General features: G+C 35.1%; 1 protein-coding gene across 7 annotated transcripts in view; it reads right to left on the bottom strand.

Annotated features, from left to right (window-relative positions):
• KCNMA1 (potassium calcium-activated channel subfamily M alpha 1) overlaps positions 1-20,441 on the bottom strand; it is a 409,069-nt gene that overhangs the window by 96,493 nt on the left and 292,135 nt on the right. For all 7 annotated transcript variants that reach the window (XM_058810475.1, XM_058810473.1, XM_058810476.1 and 4 more), the window contains 3 exons: positions 20,237-20,305; positions 8,151-8,237; positions 4,250-4,326 (listed from right to left, as the gene is read on the bottom strand). In XM_058810475.1, coding sequence (XP_058666458.1) covers positions 4,250-4,326; positions 8,151-8,237; positions 20,237-20,305 — 233 coding nt within the window. The remainder of the gene's footprint in view (positions 1-4,249; positions 4,327-8,150; positions 8,238-20,236; positions 20,306-20,441) is intronic.

Raw genomic sequence — 20,441 nt, 5'->3', positions numbered from 1 at the left:
CACACAAAGTGGCTGATGAGAGCCTTCAAAGATCCTGCACACTTTCAAGTGGTATGACCTGGATTGACATGAAGTGGTCCATAAAGCTCATATTCTAGATATAATAATACTGTAAAACTTTACAGCTAAGGCCCTGGAAAGTCAGTGTGTGTCTACTTATGTAAGTAGTGTCAAAACCAGCAAGCTCAGGAAAATAATCACTGCAGCTTGTTTCCTGTTGAAGGTATCTCTGGGTTTATACATTAAAAAATCACACTTTTAATTAATTGTCTGGCTTTCTCCCATAACACTTTTTTCTGTCATTGGGGAGAAAAAAGTTAGGTAAGGACAGTAAAAGTGCTGTGCTACTCTTTGTGTCAGCTGTGCAATGGAAAGGACAAAGTACTGAAAACCTAAACAGGGACCTGACAGATGAATTGTATTTAACACAGCAAAGAGTGCTATAGTGGCAATTACCCCAGCCTAACCAATATCCCTAAAAATTCATGAGATACCCCTAGAATAATTTCAAGGAAATACTATTGCCAAGATCTAATTTTCATTTAGGGATAAAAATAAGCTTGTAGAAAAAAAGGGCAAATAGGTGGAAAAAGGGAAAACTGCTGTATTTTCTTCAACGTCACCCTAATCTCCATTGGTGGGAACAATGAGAAACTTGTGGGTATGACGTCACTGCTACATGCAACATAAATAAAGAAAAGAACCAAAATACTGAACAAAAATACTCTCTGCTAGAGAAAGACAGGTTGGACCGCACTCTGGGCTACAGGGAACCCATTTTTACTCACAATAGATCACTATCAGTGTGCAGTTAAAATATAGTAGGGGCCGTGTTCCAAGGCAGCAAGAGGAAAAATAAATCAAAAGTTTGTCAATTGTCATAGATTACAAGAAATTCCTTCAAACACATCAATGTACACATGATTTATCCCCTCTGGGGTTCAACCCCCACTGTTCACAGCAAGCACTGTCACTGGAAAAAATATATAGAGAATTAGACCATAGCTGTTGTACAAAATGAAAGAAACAGGAGGAACAGGTCATCCAGTTTAGAGATTTCATCCCAACGTGGCAGCATTTTATACAAATATATACATATATTTGGCCTCTTGCTGCAAAAACTACAGTTAAGTGGAATAGGAAAGAGATTGAAAACAAAAAAAATTAACATTCTGTGAATAAAATTTCCACACAAGTATTTCTTTGGACAATATGCCATCAGCATTTATGTGTTATTCAGGGAGTGGGATGGGTAAGGAGAAAGGGATGGCAAAGAAACTGCAAAAGAAAAGCAGGATTACATGAATTATCCTTGGCCTTGTAGAAATGTACTGATCTGCCCTGAATTATTAATATTAGGCCTAACGAGTTTGGACAAATGGCTATGTAGGTCAGACTCACGTTTAGACCCCAACAATACCCCAAGCTAATATTCAGAAAGTGTCTAAACTGAAGTGCAACCTCAGATGCATTATTCAAGAATGTGAATTAAGTATTATGGGAAAGTGCATGAATTAGAGCCACCATAATTAAGTTTTCCATTTCTTTCACATCTAATTCACCTGAATGTGTCAATATTTTTATATACAACCTTTCCTTTCATCTTACATATTTTCCACATTTAGCTGCCTCTAATTACCATGCTACTCGCTCATTAAAGCATGTATTTGTCATATAGAACTATATAGATGCATGTGCATGCAGTGTCAAAAATCAAATTGGCCTAGTGATGTATTACATGTTGACATAATAGTTGATAGTTTTCTAACCCAACAGGGAGAAAGTTTTCTCAATTTATGCTTTGCTTTGGTTAGAATTGCATTTTAAGACCAATGATTTGCATCATTTGCACATGGATAACATATCTAAGTCTTTTCAAAAGTGATTAGTGATTTGAAAGCTAAAACATTTTATGAGAATAACATTCTGCACTAAAGACTTACCTTAAAAACAAACCCAAACACAAAAAGCAGGTCCCATAAAAGGGATTTCAAAATTGCCAACAAAATTTGAGAAACAAAAATCACTAATTACTATTGAATTTTTTTCATTTCATTAATTTTTCTGACAGCTCTTTAAAAGAAAAGCAATTGCCTTATTTATAATACTTGTGAGCATGCTCCTCATTGAAAGCTCTTCTCAGCTCTTCCACAGGCTGCCTGCTATTGTGGTATCTGTGACCCCTTGTGTGTCTAAGAAACAGCAGGAGAGAGGGCAGACTGAGGAGAGGGGAGACAATGAAAGGGAAATTTAAGATGTCATTCTCACTGATCATTATTCTTCACCTGACTCAGAGGATTCCTTCCCTCATTAGTGCTCAGTGCTCACTGCACCAGCTCTGAGAGCCACCTCCTCCTTCTGCCTCCCTAACTCCGTTTGTTTGCTCATCTGCCCAACAAACTTTCATTTATTGCACTCATATGTGTGACCATGCCATTTGTAACCCTTCCAACTGCTACTTACGCAAATTGTTACTCTTGCCTCTCCAAGGCTTTACTGCTGCTAGTATCCATTGTGTCGGCTGGGTCATACCCTGTTTCCTCCCAAGTTTCAAAGTACTGAGAAGGTTACCTTGATTCTCATTACTGTATAAAAATAAAGGGCTCTTAACCTTTATAATGTGAGTTCCTGATTCCTATCTTCTATGAAATGTGTAGGTCTCATGTTAAACTGAGAGATCTTTGGGATTTATTAAATTTTTAAGCGGGACATGTTTAAAAAGCATACACCATGTGAAGGAGGAGTACAGAAGAAAATAGAAATAAAATAGTTTTTTTGGTTTTGTTTTTTTTTTTTTTTTCCTGACAGAACCAGATAAAATTAAGCAGGTAACATATTTCTCTTTAACTGTTGAGTAATTTTGAAAAAAGATTTCATGAGAGTCACAGGCACCCTGAGGCATCTGTAACTGGCTTTACCAGAACTTACTCAGCAGACTCATTGGCTTTGGCAGCAGTTCAAAGGTCACATTCTCACATGGATAAACTGTTCTTGAACAATTTTTTTCCAATATGTTAGGCAATGCATACATTCCTTCCACATCAGGCATGCTTTCCATGTGCTTTGCTCTCCTTGTGGCTACTGGGAAGATAAATACCATTTTCTGTCAGTTCCAGCCGCTTTCTCCCTATCATACTATTGTTGCACACTCGTGGTGTTTTGGAGGACAGGAGTTTTTTTTAAAATCTCCAGTGAAAATTTTTTTTCTTTTGAAAATGATCTTCAAGACTTCATCCATTTCAGGTACTCCAAAAGGCAGAGAATGTTCAGCCTAGGCTTTCTTCCATCCTCTATAACAGTGCACTGATAACTGAAGCTTTACATAAGAGAGCTTTTTTTATAGCAGACTGAAGCTATAAATAAGAGAGCTTTTCCCCTTTTAAAAGTAATGGTAAAATAGGCATGATCAAGCCCTTCTGAGATCTCTCAATTTACTTAATCAATACTTTTAAACTGAACTATGTTTGTCATGGCAGAATGCCATGGAATGCACATAAATAATTATATATTAAATGAGAAATTGATTCCTAAATAATTTTGCTATTGGTATTACAAATATGCATGGGTCAAGCACATCTTTAGTCAAAGTGCGGTTGTGATAGCTCCTGAAAAAGGTCCTTTCAAAGCATATATGGGTAAAATGCTGATTGCTACATATTTATAGAAATTCAGATGCAAAGTCTCATCTCCATTCAAACACTCATTTCTTCATTAAAAACTGTCCAAACAGTTTAGAACCTAACTAAACTTAATATTAGCATTACAGCTAAAAGCATATATATGTAAGAGGTGCTAATATTTAATTTCCTCCAGACAACCCTTTCCTCCACTAAAACTGCTCATTTATTTAAAAAGAAAAAAAAATTTCAATAGCTATATGATAAAATATAATTCCCTAGTTTCTTCTCTTGCACAATCTGTATGTTATGAATGAGAGAAAAACTTCACTGTTGGCTAATTCTTAACTCAGAAATTTCCACAGTTAAATTTAGCTTGACTTAGTTCTTCAGTTTTTGTTAGCATTGGTCTTTAATTTACTTTTTAATGAAGACACAGGTGTGAGTGGTGTGAAATGTAACAAAAACATATGGACTTCAGAAACTCAAATAGCACTTACTACGTTGCTGTGCATTTATTTCTTAGCCTTTCTGTACAACTGTGTAAAACATGTAAATGCATGTACAGGTATTCTTCAGGGCTGAACAGTTCATGAAAAGGAGAGGAAGGGAGGGATAGAAATATTACTTACGCCGTTTGCAGCCACATTTTTTTATCCTTTTGGGATCTGTGATGTCATCATGACAGGCCTTGCAGTAAAAATATGCCCTGGAGAGACAGAATGGAAAAACTGACACATTTCTTAATCCTTATAAATGAAATTAGTCCTATATTTCATCTTGTTGCAGTGACCAATTAAGGAAATGCGCCAATGCTAATTTACTTTAATCTTTGCAAAGGTTTGGACATTGAAAGTAGGAAATATTTGCTGCAAGACCATTAATTTCAACAATAAGCTCCAAATTAGTATTTCCTTTAATACACTTTTATTTGAAAAGTAATTGGAAGAATGTATGATAACTATGCCACAGTGTATTAGTTTATTTGTTGTTCATCTTAGAAAAAAGAGCATCTAATGAACTGAATCACAAAAAAGGACTTTTTGTTTTCATCAGCTACCAGGGTGGTTTTTTTAAAAGACTGTCTAGCACCCTGTGCCAATTTTTCAGCTTGGACATTTGATCATTACTGTATGATCAACACTGTACGTTGATCTTAAATAGGGGTAGAAACAATGACCCTGGGAACTATTGGCTTGTCAGCCTCACCTCTGTGCCTGAAAGATCATGTAAAAATCCTCCAAGAGGCTGTGCTGAGGGACATGGAGGACAGGGAGGTCATTCAAGAGAGGGAGCACAGCTTCACCAAGGAAAATCCTGCCTGACCAACCAGTTATGATGGAATGACCACATCAGCAGATAGGGAAGTACGACAGATGTCATTTGTCCAGACTTCTGTAAAGCCTTTGACATGGTCCCCCTCAACATCCTTCTCTCCCAGCTGGAGTGATGGATTCCATGGGTGGATTAGGAAGTGGTTGAATTCAGTGGGCAGTGATCAATGGCTCACAGTCCCACCAGGCACTAGTTACAACTGATGTCTCTCTAGGATCTGTACTGGGACCAGTGTTATTTAATACCTTCATTAATGAATCAGACAGAGGCATCAAGTGCACCCTCAGCAAATTTTCAGATGACACCCATACATTTTGCTGACAGTATGAGAACATTAGATTGCTACAACAAATAGGAGGCCACTGAAACAAAACTATCTACAGTCCAAAATATAAAAAAACTCAAAATCAAACCAATATTTATATACAGCCTCTGATTAAACACAGCCTTTGCCCCTGCAGCCAGGATGATTACTACTATTTCTTCTAGATTAATTATAGCATGGCCACTGCAGGTGGAACTATACTGGTAGTTAAGTGACCCATCATGAGAAAGATATCAGGTCTAGCATAGAGGAGATGAACCACATCAATGCTTCATATTGGTTCAAATACAAATTGAAATTGCAGGGAGACCCCACTGAATGCTATTAACATTTCTAAAATCAATATAACATGAAGCTACCAATGCAATATGTAAGTCCTAAACCTAGCACACTTTATTTCTCTAAGAAACTCACAGGAAGATTACTCTTTCAGGCTGTGAAATTGCCTTAGTATTTCCAAGATGCAAAATGTAAAAGGAAAACATCTCTGAGCACGTATACTTTGCTGCAGAAACTTTCTGGTCTTCAAGATATTCACATTCCACCAAAAAGAAAATCAACTACTTCCAAGGAAATGAGAAGAAAGTGTTTTTCAAACCATGAGTAAATGTCAAGATGTAAGCCAGGAAGAGAAAACTGCCTCAAATTTTTAAAATTTCTCTCCAGTCCAGCTGTAAAGCCCCTTTATTAAACAAGAATCAACTACCACAAATAGTCCATCACAAAAACTTCACAACATGAACTGCATATTGGTCATTGCTAGAAACCATGTTTCTGAAGTTCACTGCAGCATAATTGTCCTAAAGGGTACCTTCAATCCCATGTCCAAAGTAAAGAACAAATACCTGAAGTTATTGCTGTAATAAAATTATTCTAGATAATTGGGGTAAATTAAGTGGATTTGAAGAATGTGGATTTCTGGCACTCATGCTAACATGTAAATGAACAAGGAATAATGAAGATGCAATTCAGGTAGTTTGTATTATATTTAAACAGTTAACATTGTATGTGAAGCTATTTACCTAGGCATAACTGTTTGTAGGTGTAATTGCTTCTTATGGGAAACTATTCTTCTGAAAATGCAAAAATTATTCTAACAGAAAGAGTAATTGAACATTGTAGGTTATATCTCATTGTGGGATATATAAATATGAATAACTAGCTTAAGGGGGTTGAAATGTCTTCATTAACAAAGCCAGAATAATTTAATTTGCATTTCAGGTATAAAACATGTTTAATTATGCTTTATTGTAAAATCATTTTTCCCCTCCAAAAGATCTCAATTTTAGAACATATTTCTGAGTCTGATTGATAGCTCAAAGGGTGAAATTAACACTTTTCATAATTGGCTTTGTTAGTAGAAACACATCTGATAACCATTTACTTTGCACAGAGCAGCTAAGAATCATGGCAAGGGAGGCAGAGTATTTCTAAACATAGCCTTCTGCCAAAAGCCAGACTGAACTGGAAATCCTGTTTCATGTTCACTATCAAATAAAACGTGGCAGATGAATGATGTGAAAAATTTGTCTAAACGCCTTTATAACAGTTAACTTCTCCCTAATCTTAGCAGTTAAAATATTATGCCATTTTACTTAGTCTGAGAAAAAGTTCACTGCAGAGTGTAACATGCCTTATAAAAGAAAGAAAACTAGCAGCTCAGTAAAGCAATGTGCAGACAGTTCTGCATGTTCAAGTGGAGGAAAGCAGCAGAGAGGAAAGGAACAGAATGCTGCAAGGCAGAGTCCCTGGGGCAGTGCAGGATGCACAGGCTCCAGAGATGGTGCTGGAGATGTGACAGGACAGGAGCACTGCTGCCCTGTTCTGTACATTTCACCTAGCCAACATCTACCTCAGCTCTTTCAAGAAAAGCAGAAGTCAAGTTCTCCAATTTCACTGTTTTGGTGTTTTGACTTTCTTTAAATATGCAGGGCAAGTAGGCATTGTTAGGTATTATTTCACTGTATTTAATCCTAAAAGGTTGGAAGTTAATGAAGAGTATCATTTGAATACTTTATCATTTTAAGTATAGGATTTAGTTAAAATACCAAACTCATGGAGAACAGCAGTAAAAATCTGATTGCATGACTCATAACAAAGATACAAAGAATGAGGAAAAACTCAGCTGCAAATATTAATTTTTTTCTTTTTTAATTATAGAGACACTGAATATTTTTCTTTGAAAAATTATTTTATCACATTGCTTTTTTGTTCCTTCCAAACATACTATAATCCTAACAAACAAGATTACACACATTTGGTCCTCAACACAATCTGATAAAACTCCTTTTCCTTCACCCCAAATCTAGCACACCCAGGTACATTGAGCCTGTGAAGTTGGCTGCAATGGATATAATGCACTTTTGTAGTTTGATTTATTATTATGAGGCTGTGGAGTTTGCAGCTCCATTAAAGGAAAATGACAAGAACATAAATATTATTTTGCTAATGCAATTACAGAATAAACACAGCAGCTAACTCGCATCAAGAATTTGCTAAAGTCTGTGTAGATAAGAACTCTAAACCAGAATCTAACAGAAGTGTCATCCTTGTTCGCCTCTCTCATAGTAATTCCTCTGAGACACAATAAGTATAAAGAAAACAAATGAAAATATTTCACATTTTCTAGGAGGACTCAAAAACCCAGTCTCTTTATTTCTTTTCATGTCTGCTGCAAATTTCAGTTCCTTGGTACTTAGGACAATAGTTAGGAAAACTACACACACATAGGTGGTTCAGGAGTAACAACTCAATCCCCTCTCCGAATTTTTAAACAGATGATAATGAAAATTAGGTGAAGAATTTACATGTAAAGAAAAAATCTGAAATTAAATATGCTTGTTTCTATTCAAAGATAAAAACATTTTAATTACCTTTTTACTTCTTTGGCATCACTTGCAATGAAGAATCCTAAGGTACCTTCTTGAATCTTGACGTGGTTTCCAGGATTGATTAATATACTGCTCAGTGAAACAAGAACAAAACCAACAAAACAGTAAGTTTATATTAATTTTAGCTGAATCTTCCAAATTAGCTTTATTTGATTCTGTTATAGGGGACCCACTATTTAGGAAAGGCCGCAAGGAAATTTTAAGCCCTTCTTCCTTGATATTTCAAATCAAATAAGAGTTTCACATGTGTTTTACAAAAACTTTAGTTTGAGACAGTCAAATGCCTCTGCCTATAATCACATAATCTAAGTGCTTACATCTGTTTTCTTATCTTTTTGCTTTAATTATAGACTACACAAAGTCCTCTCAGAAATGTGAAGTGTGAAGCTGAGCATTGCTGTTTGCTTGCTGTCTCATGCAAAGTGGTGACAAATTCACAATATGGTGAAAAGGAAAAAACCTTCAGCCACTGCTCAATAACAACAAAAATATCACTTATGAAACTAAATCCTTGGATGCAAATTTTTGCCAATTTCTAGTGAAATAGAAAGTTAATGGGACCCCTATCTGGACATATAATGTTATTGTTTAAAATAATAAATACACACATACACTCAAGGGGAATGGTACAAGACAACCAGTCACGACAGCTGAAAAAACATAAAATGAATAGAAAATTTTTAAAACACTGCTATGCAGCCATGAAAGAACAAAAATAACCCAACCACCACGGCAGAAGAGCCTCAGCTAACTTTGACAAAGGAACTAGTATCAACAAGTGAGGTACTCCATGTCTATGAAATATCTTCATTTTCATAATAATTTAAATCTAGACTTTAGGAAAGGTGTTTTGCAAAGCACCAAGCTAAATGCGAATATACAGATAAATATGGATATATTCTCCAGTAAGTTTTATTCGTGTGAAATATATCTAAGCTTTTGGCTCTCTAAAATTTAATATAGCTTTTCAGAAGTTTTCTCTTCATCTTTTATTAAAGTTCAACTTTTCTAATTCAAAATGTAGTAATGGTATGCATATGCAATATAGAGTAAATAAAGACTACCAGGAATTGAAACACTTGTCCATCTAGCAAAAATTGATTTTATGGAAGTACATATACACAAAAATAAAGCACAATGCTGAACAGACATACATTACTAAAATTTGAAGGTCCAAAGTCTTTCATGCCATTGATAGGAGGGAAAATGGATCTCATTACATCTCTTTTTTAATATGTTAAGTACTCTCTACACATTAGGAATGAATTAGTATGACAACATAATATATCTGAAAGATTAATAATGTGCACATTTTTTTGTGTAATTCCACATGCCCACAACACCCTATGACAAGAATATGCAGGCCACAAAATAAAGTGCTCATGAGTTCAAAAGGTTGGTCATGAAGTCATATTTCAGCCCCCTTTATGTAGACCTTATGATACAGTTCTTAATTTAATACCCACAAACTTCTTCCTTCTCACAATCTGAAACTTCATTCAGTGGTGTTTTACTGCCATTACTTCAGGCATGGCTTCCTGTAATTTATCTCTCTTGAAAATCAGCATCATATTTTTTCTTATGTGTTAGTCTGCAATGTTCATCACTACAGCATGCAAAAGATTCATAAACAATTTCTTTGACAGGAAGAATGAAGATGTTGTATTACCCCATTTTACAGAGGAGAGATTAAGTAACTATGAGATGTAGTAGTTATTAATTTGGGATGCCTACAGGCCAAATTTTTCTAAGTGTTTAGCATTGCATAGCTCATATAGACTTCCTAGGAACTTTTGCTGTGAGAATGCTCAGCATTTCCAAAAGCCCAGCCTCTGACTCGCAAAATAATGAATATACTTAATCAGAGATCAGCTGCAGAAAGTTTGGTCTAAATTATCTCCTGCTCACACAGACAGCCTGTGTCAGAGGCTGGAACAGAAACCAAATCTCAAAGAAAGCATCTACCCAGATATCCTTCCCTTTCCTTCATTCACAGTTTCAAGCTTTGCAACAAATAAAAAGGAGAGGAGAACTACAGGAATTGGAAGGTATCACCACAGAAAGCAGGTTCATTTCCACAGCACACTTTGTTAATATTTGCAAAAAATGAAAACTGATGGTATAAGGAACACCTGTATTACACACACAGATAAATGGGATAAAATAAAGTTACACAGCTAAATTAGTATCATCCACCACCAACTAGTATCATCTCTTGTCATATCTAGCATTTCTTTGTTAGCGAATTGGGCCTAATGGCTGCAGTTGCAATGAAAACTTCCACCTAATGCAGGTTTAAAATGCAATTTCACAGGTTTAAGATGGAATAAAACAGATAAAGGAAAAAAAAAAAAAAAAGAAACAACTACATAAGAATTTCTTCATGTGAAACCAGTTACTCAGGTCAAAAATAGGCTGGCAAATTTAGCTTTCCTGCACAAGCTTTTGTCACCTGAACACACAAAGTACTTCCTAGCACTTGCAGAGTGCTGTACTGGCCATCTTAATCTCCACCTTTCCTCCTCCCTGCCTGCTAGTACATAGTAACCTGCCATTACACTGAGAATTTAGCTGCTAAACTAAATAATCTTCTATAGAGGCTAATCTCATGTATTTATTATACTGCTCCTTATAAAATAAGTAAGGTCTTGTAATTTGGGTTGGCTGTTTTTCTTAGGTACAAATGGGTACTGCTCTATCTGAAAAATACTTTTTATTTCCTTAATTGATTCTTAAGTCACATAAGTGTTACAGCTTTTCAGTGTAAAAAGATGAACAGATTTATTTTCATGGACCCAGGCTGTTTTTTTTTCCCCCAATACAATTCTTGGATATGGATAAACCATACCAAAGAGGAAAAAAAATCCTACCTAAACCTCAACAACCCAAACTCCACAAACTGAGGTAACCACTAGATCTATAAATGTTCACTTCTCATAATGACACTTAAAATTTGATGAAGTAATAAACAAATGAAGCAGTTCTTTGGAGATGCATGGAACATAGTCTTAAATTGGAAGTAACTGGCTTCATTTAGGATGCAATGTATTGTGAGCATGATTTTGTATCTCAGGGTTTTCTGAGACACATTAAATCAATTCACATGGGTCAGTGTACAGACTTTATTTTTGTCAGATTTTATACTTCATTCACATATACCTCCTTTCACAAATACAATGTATCTATAACTACAAAATATAGATGTGATCACAGTTAATGCTTCTGTTGGAAATGAAAATTAATTTGCCCCATCCCTGCTACTGGCTAAGAATTACAGAAAAAGCTCATAAAGCTTTGGGCTTATATACACACCAGAGCAAAATCATGAGCAATTTCTACTGAGCTGTATGGATACATTAAATGTACTGCTTATTAAAGCTGCAACTCAATTATTTCTTATGACACCTGGAGTGTCCTTAACTGAAGTTATGCTTTGATAAGCACTCACTCTAATATTTACAGCAAGGGAAACGTTTTGAATTAAAACAGAATATAGGGAACAAACAACACAGAGAAAAACAAAACAGTCTTCTGAGTATTCCAAGAAAAATACATCCATCAGTTATTTAGAGATGCATTTTTTTTTCAATATGAAAATATGCATATTTATCCTCATAGCTGAGAATACAAGTACATGGTAAACTAAATAGGAGTTTTAGGAGAGACAGCTTCAGCTAATGTCTCAGTTATATATATACAAGGCTACAAACAAAAAGGTGAAAAACTATAAACTCAAAAGGTTTAATAGCAATACATATAGCTAATCCATATGCATTTTGTGCCACACATCAGAAAAAATATTACTGAAAATGACACTGATTTTTTTCCAAATACATTTTTTTAACATAAAGCACAACTTGATTTTTTTTCTCTCCTAAATCAGCTCATGAAACCAAGCAAGAAAGGCCAAGAACTTTAGAATCTTGTAAGATCTTGATCAAAATTTGTAATTCTATAACATTTCTAGTTTAGGTTATCACACAGAGTAGTCAAGTAATAGCAAGCTTAAAACCATGTAGTCATCATTTCTTTAATGACTGCAATTCCAGAAATACATCCCTCAGGACAAAACCCTTCGTGACAGGGCTCACATGATTGCTTGCTCCTTCACACATGAATGTTTAGGACACATGGCAATTAAAGCCATGTAAATTAAACATGATTTAATGTGTTCAATGGGAATTTAATGTACTTCACCATCATAAACTTAGGAGAAGTCGGTTCCATTACTTTTTGATAATATTACAATTAGGAAGCCACTTGTGGAATAGAATATGCACTGTGGAAATCTGTGTTTTACACTTATCTGCAAAAGTCACCCCGTTTGTTATTAAAGATTCACTTGGTGACTAGATGCAGGGTCATGCACCTAAGAGCAATGAAAATGTCCCACACTGAAAATGTGGATATCACCTTTGAATTCAGTTGGACTCTTAGGAATCACAGAATGGTTTATGTTCAAAGAGATCCCTAAAAATCACCTAATTACAACTCCCATGTCATGGTAACTAGAACAGATTTCACTAGAACAGATTGTTCAAAGCCCCATCCAATTTTACACTCAACAATTAAAACACAGGAAAGAATCATTAATATTATCTACACAGCTGAAAATGTGTTCCCAGACTGACAGAAATATTAGCAGGTGAAAAACAAATGGAAATATACACAGTTTCAAAAAAAACCCCAAAACTCAAACAAGGTCACAGAAATTCTAGACAAGTGTTTATGGTTTTCTTTACATTCAATGAAAATTTCAGATTGGACATGATGACTTTTTCATATGACAGGGGAGAACAGACATCTGTTCATGTTTCTCACTGTGTTAATTGTGCCCAACTTACTTATTGAATTGTATCTTTCTGATATTTTAAGTATACATGCTACCTTCAATAAAATACAGATACATGAAAATATCAGTTCATCCATCTTTATCCATCTGAAACTACTCCAGAACACAAGTGCTGCTCAATACCTTTTTTGGTAGTGCATGGATGATTGACTCCAAAAGACACCAATATTCTGACCTAGCTGAAGCATACCATATTATATCTTCCTTTAAAGCACTAAAAGTAAGCTAAGGTTTCCTTTACTAATTGTGTATCTTCTATGGTTTTTTTAACGCAAAGGTAATTGATGGAGAGCCTAATAATTGGAGACTCAAACTGTAAGACAATTTGTGAACTCACATTTGAGGTGAGACTAATTCCTCTAGCTATTTATTTTTTACTCATTTCTGCTGCTAGGTCCTGCTTTCAAATATCACACATATTTCACTCAAGTTATGTTTCTTGGTCTAAAACACTCTTACAAAGTTATGGAAAGCTGATAGCTTTTCAAAATACAAAAAATATTTAAAACATTACTTCTAATAATTTATCAGCATACAAAAGATTTCAGTAGGAGGTGAAAAATGTTTCCTGTAGCTTTCGACTATTCAGCCATCTTTTAGGTGAACTCCAGGGAATAAACAACCAGTCTGTGTCAGAGTCTGATCCATCACTATGCAGTATGTATTTACTGGTAGGCCACTTGCTAAGTGGCACGGCTCCACAATTTGCTTTGCACAGCTTGAAACTGAGGAGGCTTCCACTACTGCTGAATTGTGAATGGATGGAACTTTGAACTCTAAATCTCGACACAGTAGTACAGTAGCTGGCACTCAGATCTGTCATCTGCATAACTGTCAGCCTTCTCTGAGAAGAACAAAAGAGGGACCTTAATAATATGGAACAGTGTGGTGAAAGTCTTTAAACTGAGCTGACAAAGGCACGTGGAGATGCCTAGCAAGTACAGCACAGCAAATGTGCAAAGGGTAATGACATTTTAGCAGCACTTCATGAGGACTACAAACTGAAAGCACAGATAAGGTCAAGCAATAGAGACATGGAGCAGGAGAGGCCTTTTAAGGATTTTCCTTATCCATGCCTCTGTTAAGTACTAGTCACTCCTGTCTGGTCTTACTTTCAACTTTACATTTTAGACAGCACTAAAGGTGGGATTCATCTCATCTACTTTAGGATCGAATTCTAATGCATTCAAGAACTGTCTCTCTCTTCCCTTGCAATTATGGACTAAATTTGGACAACTAACAGGAGATTAGACATTTAACAATTTGATTGACAAAGTCAGGTGTGATGAAATCCATTATCAGAGACCAACTGAGCAGTTCATCCCTGCATCAAGGAAACCTGTCTGATTTAGGAACCCTACTTCTTTTTGTTTGTTTGTTTGCTTTCAGCTGTACGGCTCCCTGTGTGACTGCCATCACCCTACTCTAAAGAAAGACCAATTGTTGAAATTAATGAAACACAAACACCAAAATTTTGACTAAACGTATGGCAAAAGCTGTAACAATCCTGCTTTAAATCTTGTGGTAGATGTACTGTACCATTCCCCATGCAACTCAAACAGCAGCAATATTATCTAGTAATCAGGAAGATATAATATTTTTAAGTACTATAAATACATTATCTAAAACAAAATCATGTGGTATCATTTACTATAGCTACTAAACTTTTAGACAAAGACAGCTATTATTATTGATTGTTTCACACTATGCCCAGATTAAAAGTACCACTATTAGCATAATGGCCTTTTAAAACACACCACGCCATTCATCCAACTACAGAAGTAGTTGGAAATATTTCTTTTCAGGGTATGTTTTGAAGTGCAGTGTGAGTGTAAATGCACAAATCCCATAGTGGGAGTTGTGCACATACCAGTTCTCACACTAACTGTAACTCATGAATATTGCTTCTTTTTTCTGGGCTCTATCACTGACATGAATTCATAATGCTCTATACAGCAAAATCTAGTAAGACACTGAAAAGAATACAAGGCAAAAGACACAGTGCACATTACATGCTACAGTACATTAAAGCTTAATTACTACAAGCATATAAAAGGTTGCTCCCAGGACTTAAGTTTTTTACAACAGCACCTAAGTCATGGTCTACAGGATGTGCATGAGGTATTTTATTTGGGCATACTCCAAACTAGTTCAATAGTGATGGTGAACTCAATACACTTGAAAACAATTAAATTATTCCTTCTGGTTCCAGAAGTGGTTCATTATCAGTACAATGAGGCAGAACAATAAACTTTATTCTGGGAGCAAGCAACTTCACCTGGTACAACACCTCTTCATATTGCTCATCATGCCAGCATTAACATGCCTTCACCACAAGATAAGATATACTTAAAAGCAAGAAGCAAAGTAGAGGTGCAACAGCTGCAGATCCTTGGAGATGCTAAGTGTTGCAGTAACTTCTCTGCAGTTGGATCATATCAATAATCCCAAACTGACAGGAAGCCACCTCTCTTATCACACATCTACTCAGAAACTATAGGAAGGTAAGACTAAAACTTAAATACACATAACACATACAACATACACAACAGAACAGACACAGAAAATAGAGTTTGAAGAGTACAATGAAGACGGAAATTGAAATGTCTGGACAATGACAGCAGGTCTCCAAAGACCATCACTGACAGTCAGACAGACTGCTATAAGCAATTAGGAAAAAAAAAAAGCTGTTGGGGGAAGAGAGATGAGGAGAGACAAGGATATGAAAGAGCATGCCTTATCTACTTCCAAACCAATAGCAGCATGATAGAATGTAGACTAGAGAGGGACTCACAGCATGGTACACCAAAGAAAATGCAAAACATGCCACCTCAAAAAAAAAACTACAAAGCTGAGAAAAAAAATACATTCAGTAACATCTTAATAAATGAGTTAATAAATGTCATTAAAATGAATGTGACATACAATAAACTATCCATGGCACTTTCACTGGAACAGTACAAAAAATTAAATGAGTACTGTATTATGAGTAACTGGACTCAAAACAGGACCAGAAATGCAAAGAATCAGGTATTTGGTTGCTGTTAATGGAGAATGAGACTTCAAGAGAACATGAACATATTGTAAGATGTGTTTTGAAGGAAGAACTGGGGAAAGAAGGACATCAATGACGGTGTGAATATGAACAACCATGGCAGCACAAGGGCTGGTAAAGACGAAATATACATCGTCGTGATACAGTCAAAATGAGGACAGGAGATATTAACGGTGAAATCTGCTTTTCAAATGCAACAATCTGATACACCAATGACTCCACAAAGGGGAAAAAAAGCCTAAAAAATGAATCCTGTTTTATTTTGTACTTCCTGCAAAGAAGTTAGTGCGTGAGTCACAAGAAACACTGGAGAGACAAAATGCTGTTCTCTCTCTCCTCTTTGAGATTGGGGGCTCATATATAAATATATACACAGAGATATATATACACACACACATAGATAGATGAATATGTATAGGTATATATGTGTGTGTATATACAGAGAAAGATAGACAAAGATGTTATCTTCCTGTGTTCTTGGCAAGGAATTAGTCCTGAAGTTAGAAGGAGTGAAGGTAGGATTGAGGTTGGAAGGAAAGGTAACGAAGAGGGCATACCGCTTTCGGCTTCTGCAAACGACAAGAAAAAAATTGCAAATCAAACACTTGGATAAGAAATCAACTGACACCAAAGCAAAAGCAAAAAAACCCTTTATTTAAACGTCTTCAAGGCTTAAAGGTTTTTCTGCTGAGAATGAGAACAAATATATGGATAGACAAAGAGAAAATTTTACAAGTGGAGTATAAATGGGGAGCAGGAGGGAAGAATCCTGGTTAGGCTTTCCTTCTTGCTTAGTTATGTAGGATAAAAATACAGGGGGGAAAGGAAGGCAGAAATCTCTCTAAAAGGGATTTCAGATGAGGAATTTTGAACTGTTATTTTTTGCTATATATTCAACATTGGGATATTTTCAGGTTCATGTTCTCTATGTTTCCTTTGCATTTTTCTACAAAAAAAGAAAAACCTTTCCAAATAAGCTAAGAATGCTTTTTAAGTGATAGTATTTGGCTTGCATCAGGGAGACAAAAAATAATTTAAGTGCTTCCTGTTCTTAATCACGGGTTATAACATTCCCAGAAAGCAATTAGAGATGAAGGAATGGTTAACTGATATTGTGAGCTGGAGTTACTAGAGTGCAGACTTTAGTAGCTAGTCAGAAACTCTAAATTGAATTCTGTAAAGTCAGAGATTTCTTTGATAGCTGAGAAATAATTTAAATGTTATTAAATATATAAAGGCAAAGGTTAAGAAATCTAATCATAGGGTTTTTAATGAATCTTTAAGATACCTTAATGAGAAGCAGTTGTGTAAAATGATAAACATACTCTAGATACTCTATCCATGATATGAAAACTAATATACATTTATCATATTTATAACTATATTAATTATACTTAGGCTTGAATATCAGCTTTTAAGCAATTGTGTAAAATCATTGTTATTAAATTTTTATTAATTACCTACCTAAACTGACAAAATTTATCAAGGTGTGCTTTCTGTTTTGTGTAGCTTTATTAGTATTCAGGAAAAATGAAGAAAAAACCATCTGCAGGCAGGAAGCTCAACTGCCACTAACATGTACAGCAATATTAGCTTGGATAGAGTTCTGATAATTTTTAATTACTATTGATTTCAAATTTCCTACAGTAAACAGAATTAGAGTATTAGATTTTAATGAAAGGGTGCCATCTACATAATGTTTTAAATTTTTAGCTATATTTAACATTTTTTCTCTAAATTTTAAATTATATAAAACTTCTTCCATAACGGTTCTACAAAACATGAATGCAAAGTATAATTATAAAATAAATCAGCATGTATCTACTTTCTGTCACTCTCAAAAGACTGAAAACTTGAATATCCATATCCATATCAGCTCCCACCTTATGAAGAATTTATGGGAAGAAATTTGGATAATAGCAGAATAAAATATTTCCAATGTCAGTATCAACAAACATAATTGACAAATGACAAATTTACATTGTTCAAAATGCCTTGTGCTTCTAAACTGTGTAATTCTAACTTTTATTTTAATTCTGCATCTTTTCATTTAATAGGATGCACAGAAATGCAAGTATATTTAGGAGGTGAGAAACTGAAGTTTTGTTGCATTACCTTTGTGGTTTGACTAAAAGATCAGAAAACCACAAATAACTAGTTAACATATTTGACTTGAAGAGCAGAGGAACAAGTAGAAAAGTAATATGCTGCAGGTAGCTCTGTGACTGATCAAACAGTGACTATAAAATTGTCACTGGTTAATAAAATCAGCAGATATTGCTGTGGATCAGGGTTATAAGAAAATGTGACTATCTATCCTATTTATCCTCCTCTTTCTACATACATGTTCAACAAATCCAGCTGTTAATATCTCTTTCTTAGTATTGCTTCCAGCAATTTTAGGCTCTATTTTTCCCTACTATAATAATTATTGCAAGCTGTTACCTGTGTGGCTTTAAGTAAGAAATATATGATTGTATCACACTTTTTTACTTTTTGTGGGATCCTCTGCATCACCTTTTGATTAAGAACTCAATCCAACTTCCACTGAAGTTAACGCAAAGAATGATATGGAAGCCAAGAACAATCTGTTATTACTGTAAAAGACTGCAATATTAGCATTTATGTAAGTTAATGACAACTGAAGTAATGGCAATATAAAGCTGGCCAATATTTGTTAGGAGAAAAACAGAAACCAAATATTTCCTAATACTGAAGACACAAAATTTGGTAAATTGTTCCACTGCTGTTATTATTGTATTTTCCTTTTTCTAGAAAAAGATTAAATTGTTCATAGACAGAAGAATAGATTGTTTGTTTTACATTAGCCAATGCAGAATGAGGTCTTTCAATGGAAAAGTAATTTAAGAGCCCAAAGTAGCTAAATACAACATAAAAAATCTGATAGTAAAAAAAAGGATTTCTTAATCAGCGTAATGTGATCAAAAATTATATGCAATAGTACATACACCACTTCACATTTCATTTTATAATATATGGAAGAATCCAGCAAAATCAACTATAGGGCATGCAAATGCTCATAAATGGTTGCAACACTGCTTTTTCCATATGAAATTTCTAATACAAGTTTTATAGATTTTTTTAATTAAGAAAAACTATCAAAGTTAATGCTAAGTACTAAACTTTCAAAACCACAGAAAATGTAAAATGAGTTCAATTGATAGAATTGGTTCTCCTGTGAGAAGGAGCAATTGTCCCCAAAAGTGCCCTTTGGCCACAAAAAGGTAATTAGCGGCCAAAAAGAAGATGAACTACTATGTATCACTTCAGGTCTACTACAGCAATACAAAATGAAATTGCAGAAGAGGAGAATCAAATTCCTCTCAGAGTTAGTATTGCCATATGTTTTTAGATGACCCTCCACATGTTTCAGAGAACATTTATAATGTTTTTGTTACATAAAAATGAATATTGTTTGAAACATTAATGGACAGGGTGATGGAAGATTGACTCCAATGTTCAATCATGTTTCTATGAACCTTTGCACAAAAACAAAAATGCAATAAACACTTCCCATCTGTGAATCTGTACTAAGAATAATGATTTTTTTTTTCTTTTTGGTTAATGAAAATAGCCAGTCAATTGGTAATTTCAAGGCTAAATTAATCTTTTCTAGTTTCATTATGTTATTCATGTAAATTTTGTCAGAACAGATATTTAAATTTTATTTAAATATTATGTTTACCCTATATTTGTTTATCCTGTAACATATCTAAATTGGTTCCCTCAAACTAATTTAAATGAAATTTGTATTGTGAAAATACACATAGCTATAATGAATTTTGATATCACATCTGTTTTCCATTTTTCTGTTTTCAGTAGTGTATGTTGGATGTCTGATTAAAAATGATATGCTATAAACACAAAAATTGTAAGCTTTTCTGTAAGTAAAATCACTCCTGAGATGAGACACATGTACTACTGCACTTTTTACTAAATATTCTGACTTGGGTTACTTTTAGGGAGGAAGAGGGCAGAAATAAGTCCCTTTCAGGCCTATGCGAAATGCTGCAATGCGACGGCATGCTAATTACATTCTGAAATGTTTCAAGGAATAGCTATGCTCATTCTGGAAAACAAAGCAGGCCAAATCCCTGGCAGCGCATTCGAGCACTGCCGGGCCGGTGCCGTGGGCCGTACCTGCTCTCGCGCTTCTCCGACTTGTACTCGATGGCTATCATCAAGAGCTTCAGCTTCGCAAACACCAGCCTGCAGGGAGACAAGAGCCCAGCAGTCAGTGCCTTTGCACAACCAACACCACACATGGGCAGGGGGCTGCTCCCACTGGCTGAGTATCACTGCAGAGATATGCTGGCCTCATTAGGAACATTTTGGGGTGGAGAGT

Source organism: Ammospiza caudacuta, chromosome 9 (assembly GCF_027887145.1).
Source record: "Ammospiza caudacuta isolate bAmmCau1 chromosome 9, bAmmCau1.pri, whole genome shotgun sequence".
Classification (NCBI taxonomy): Eukaryota; Metazoa; Chordata; class Aves; order Passeriformes; family Passerellidae; genus Ammospiza; species Ammospiza caudacuta.
Note: the sequence above shows the minus strand (reverse complement) of the source record. Positions and strands in the feature narration are given on the sequence as shown.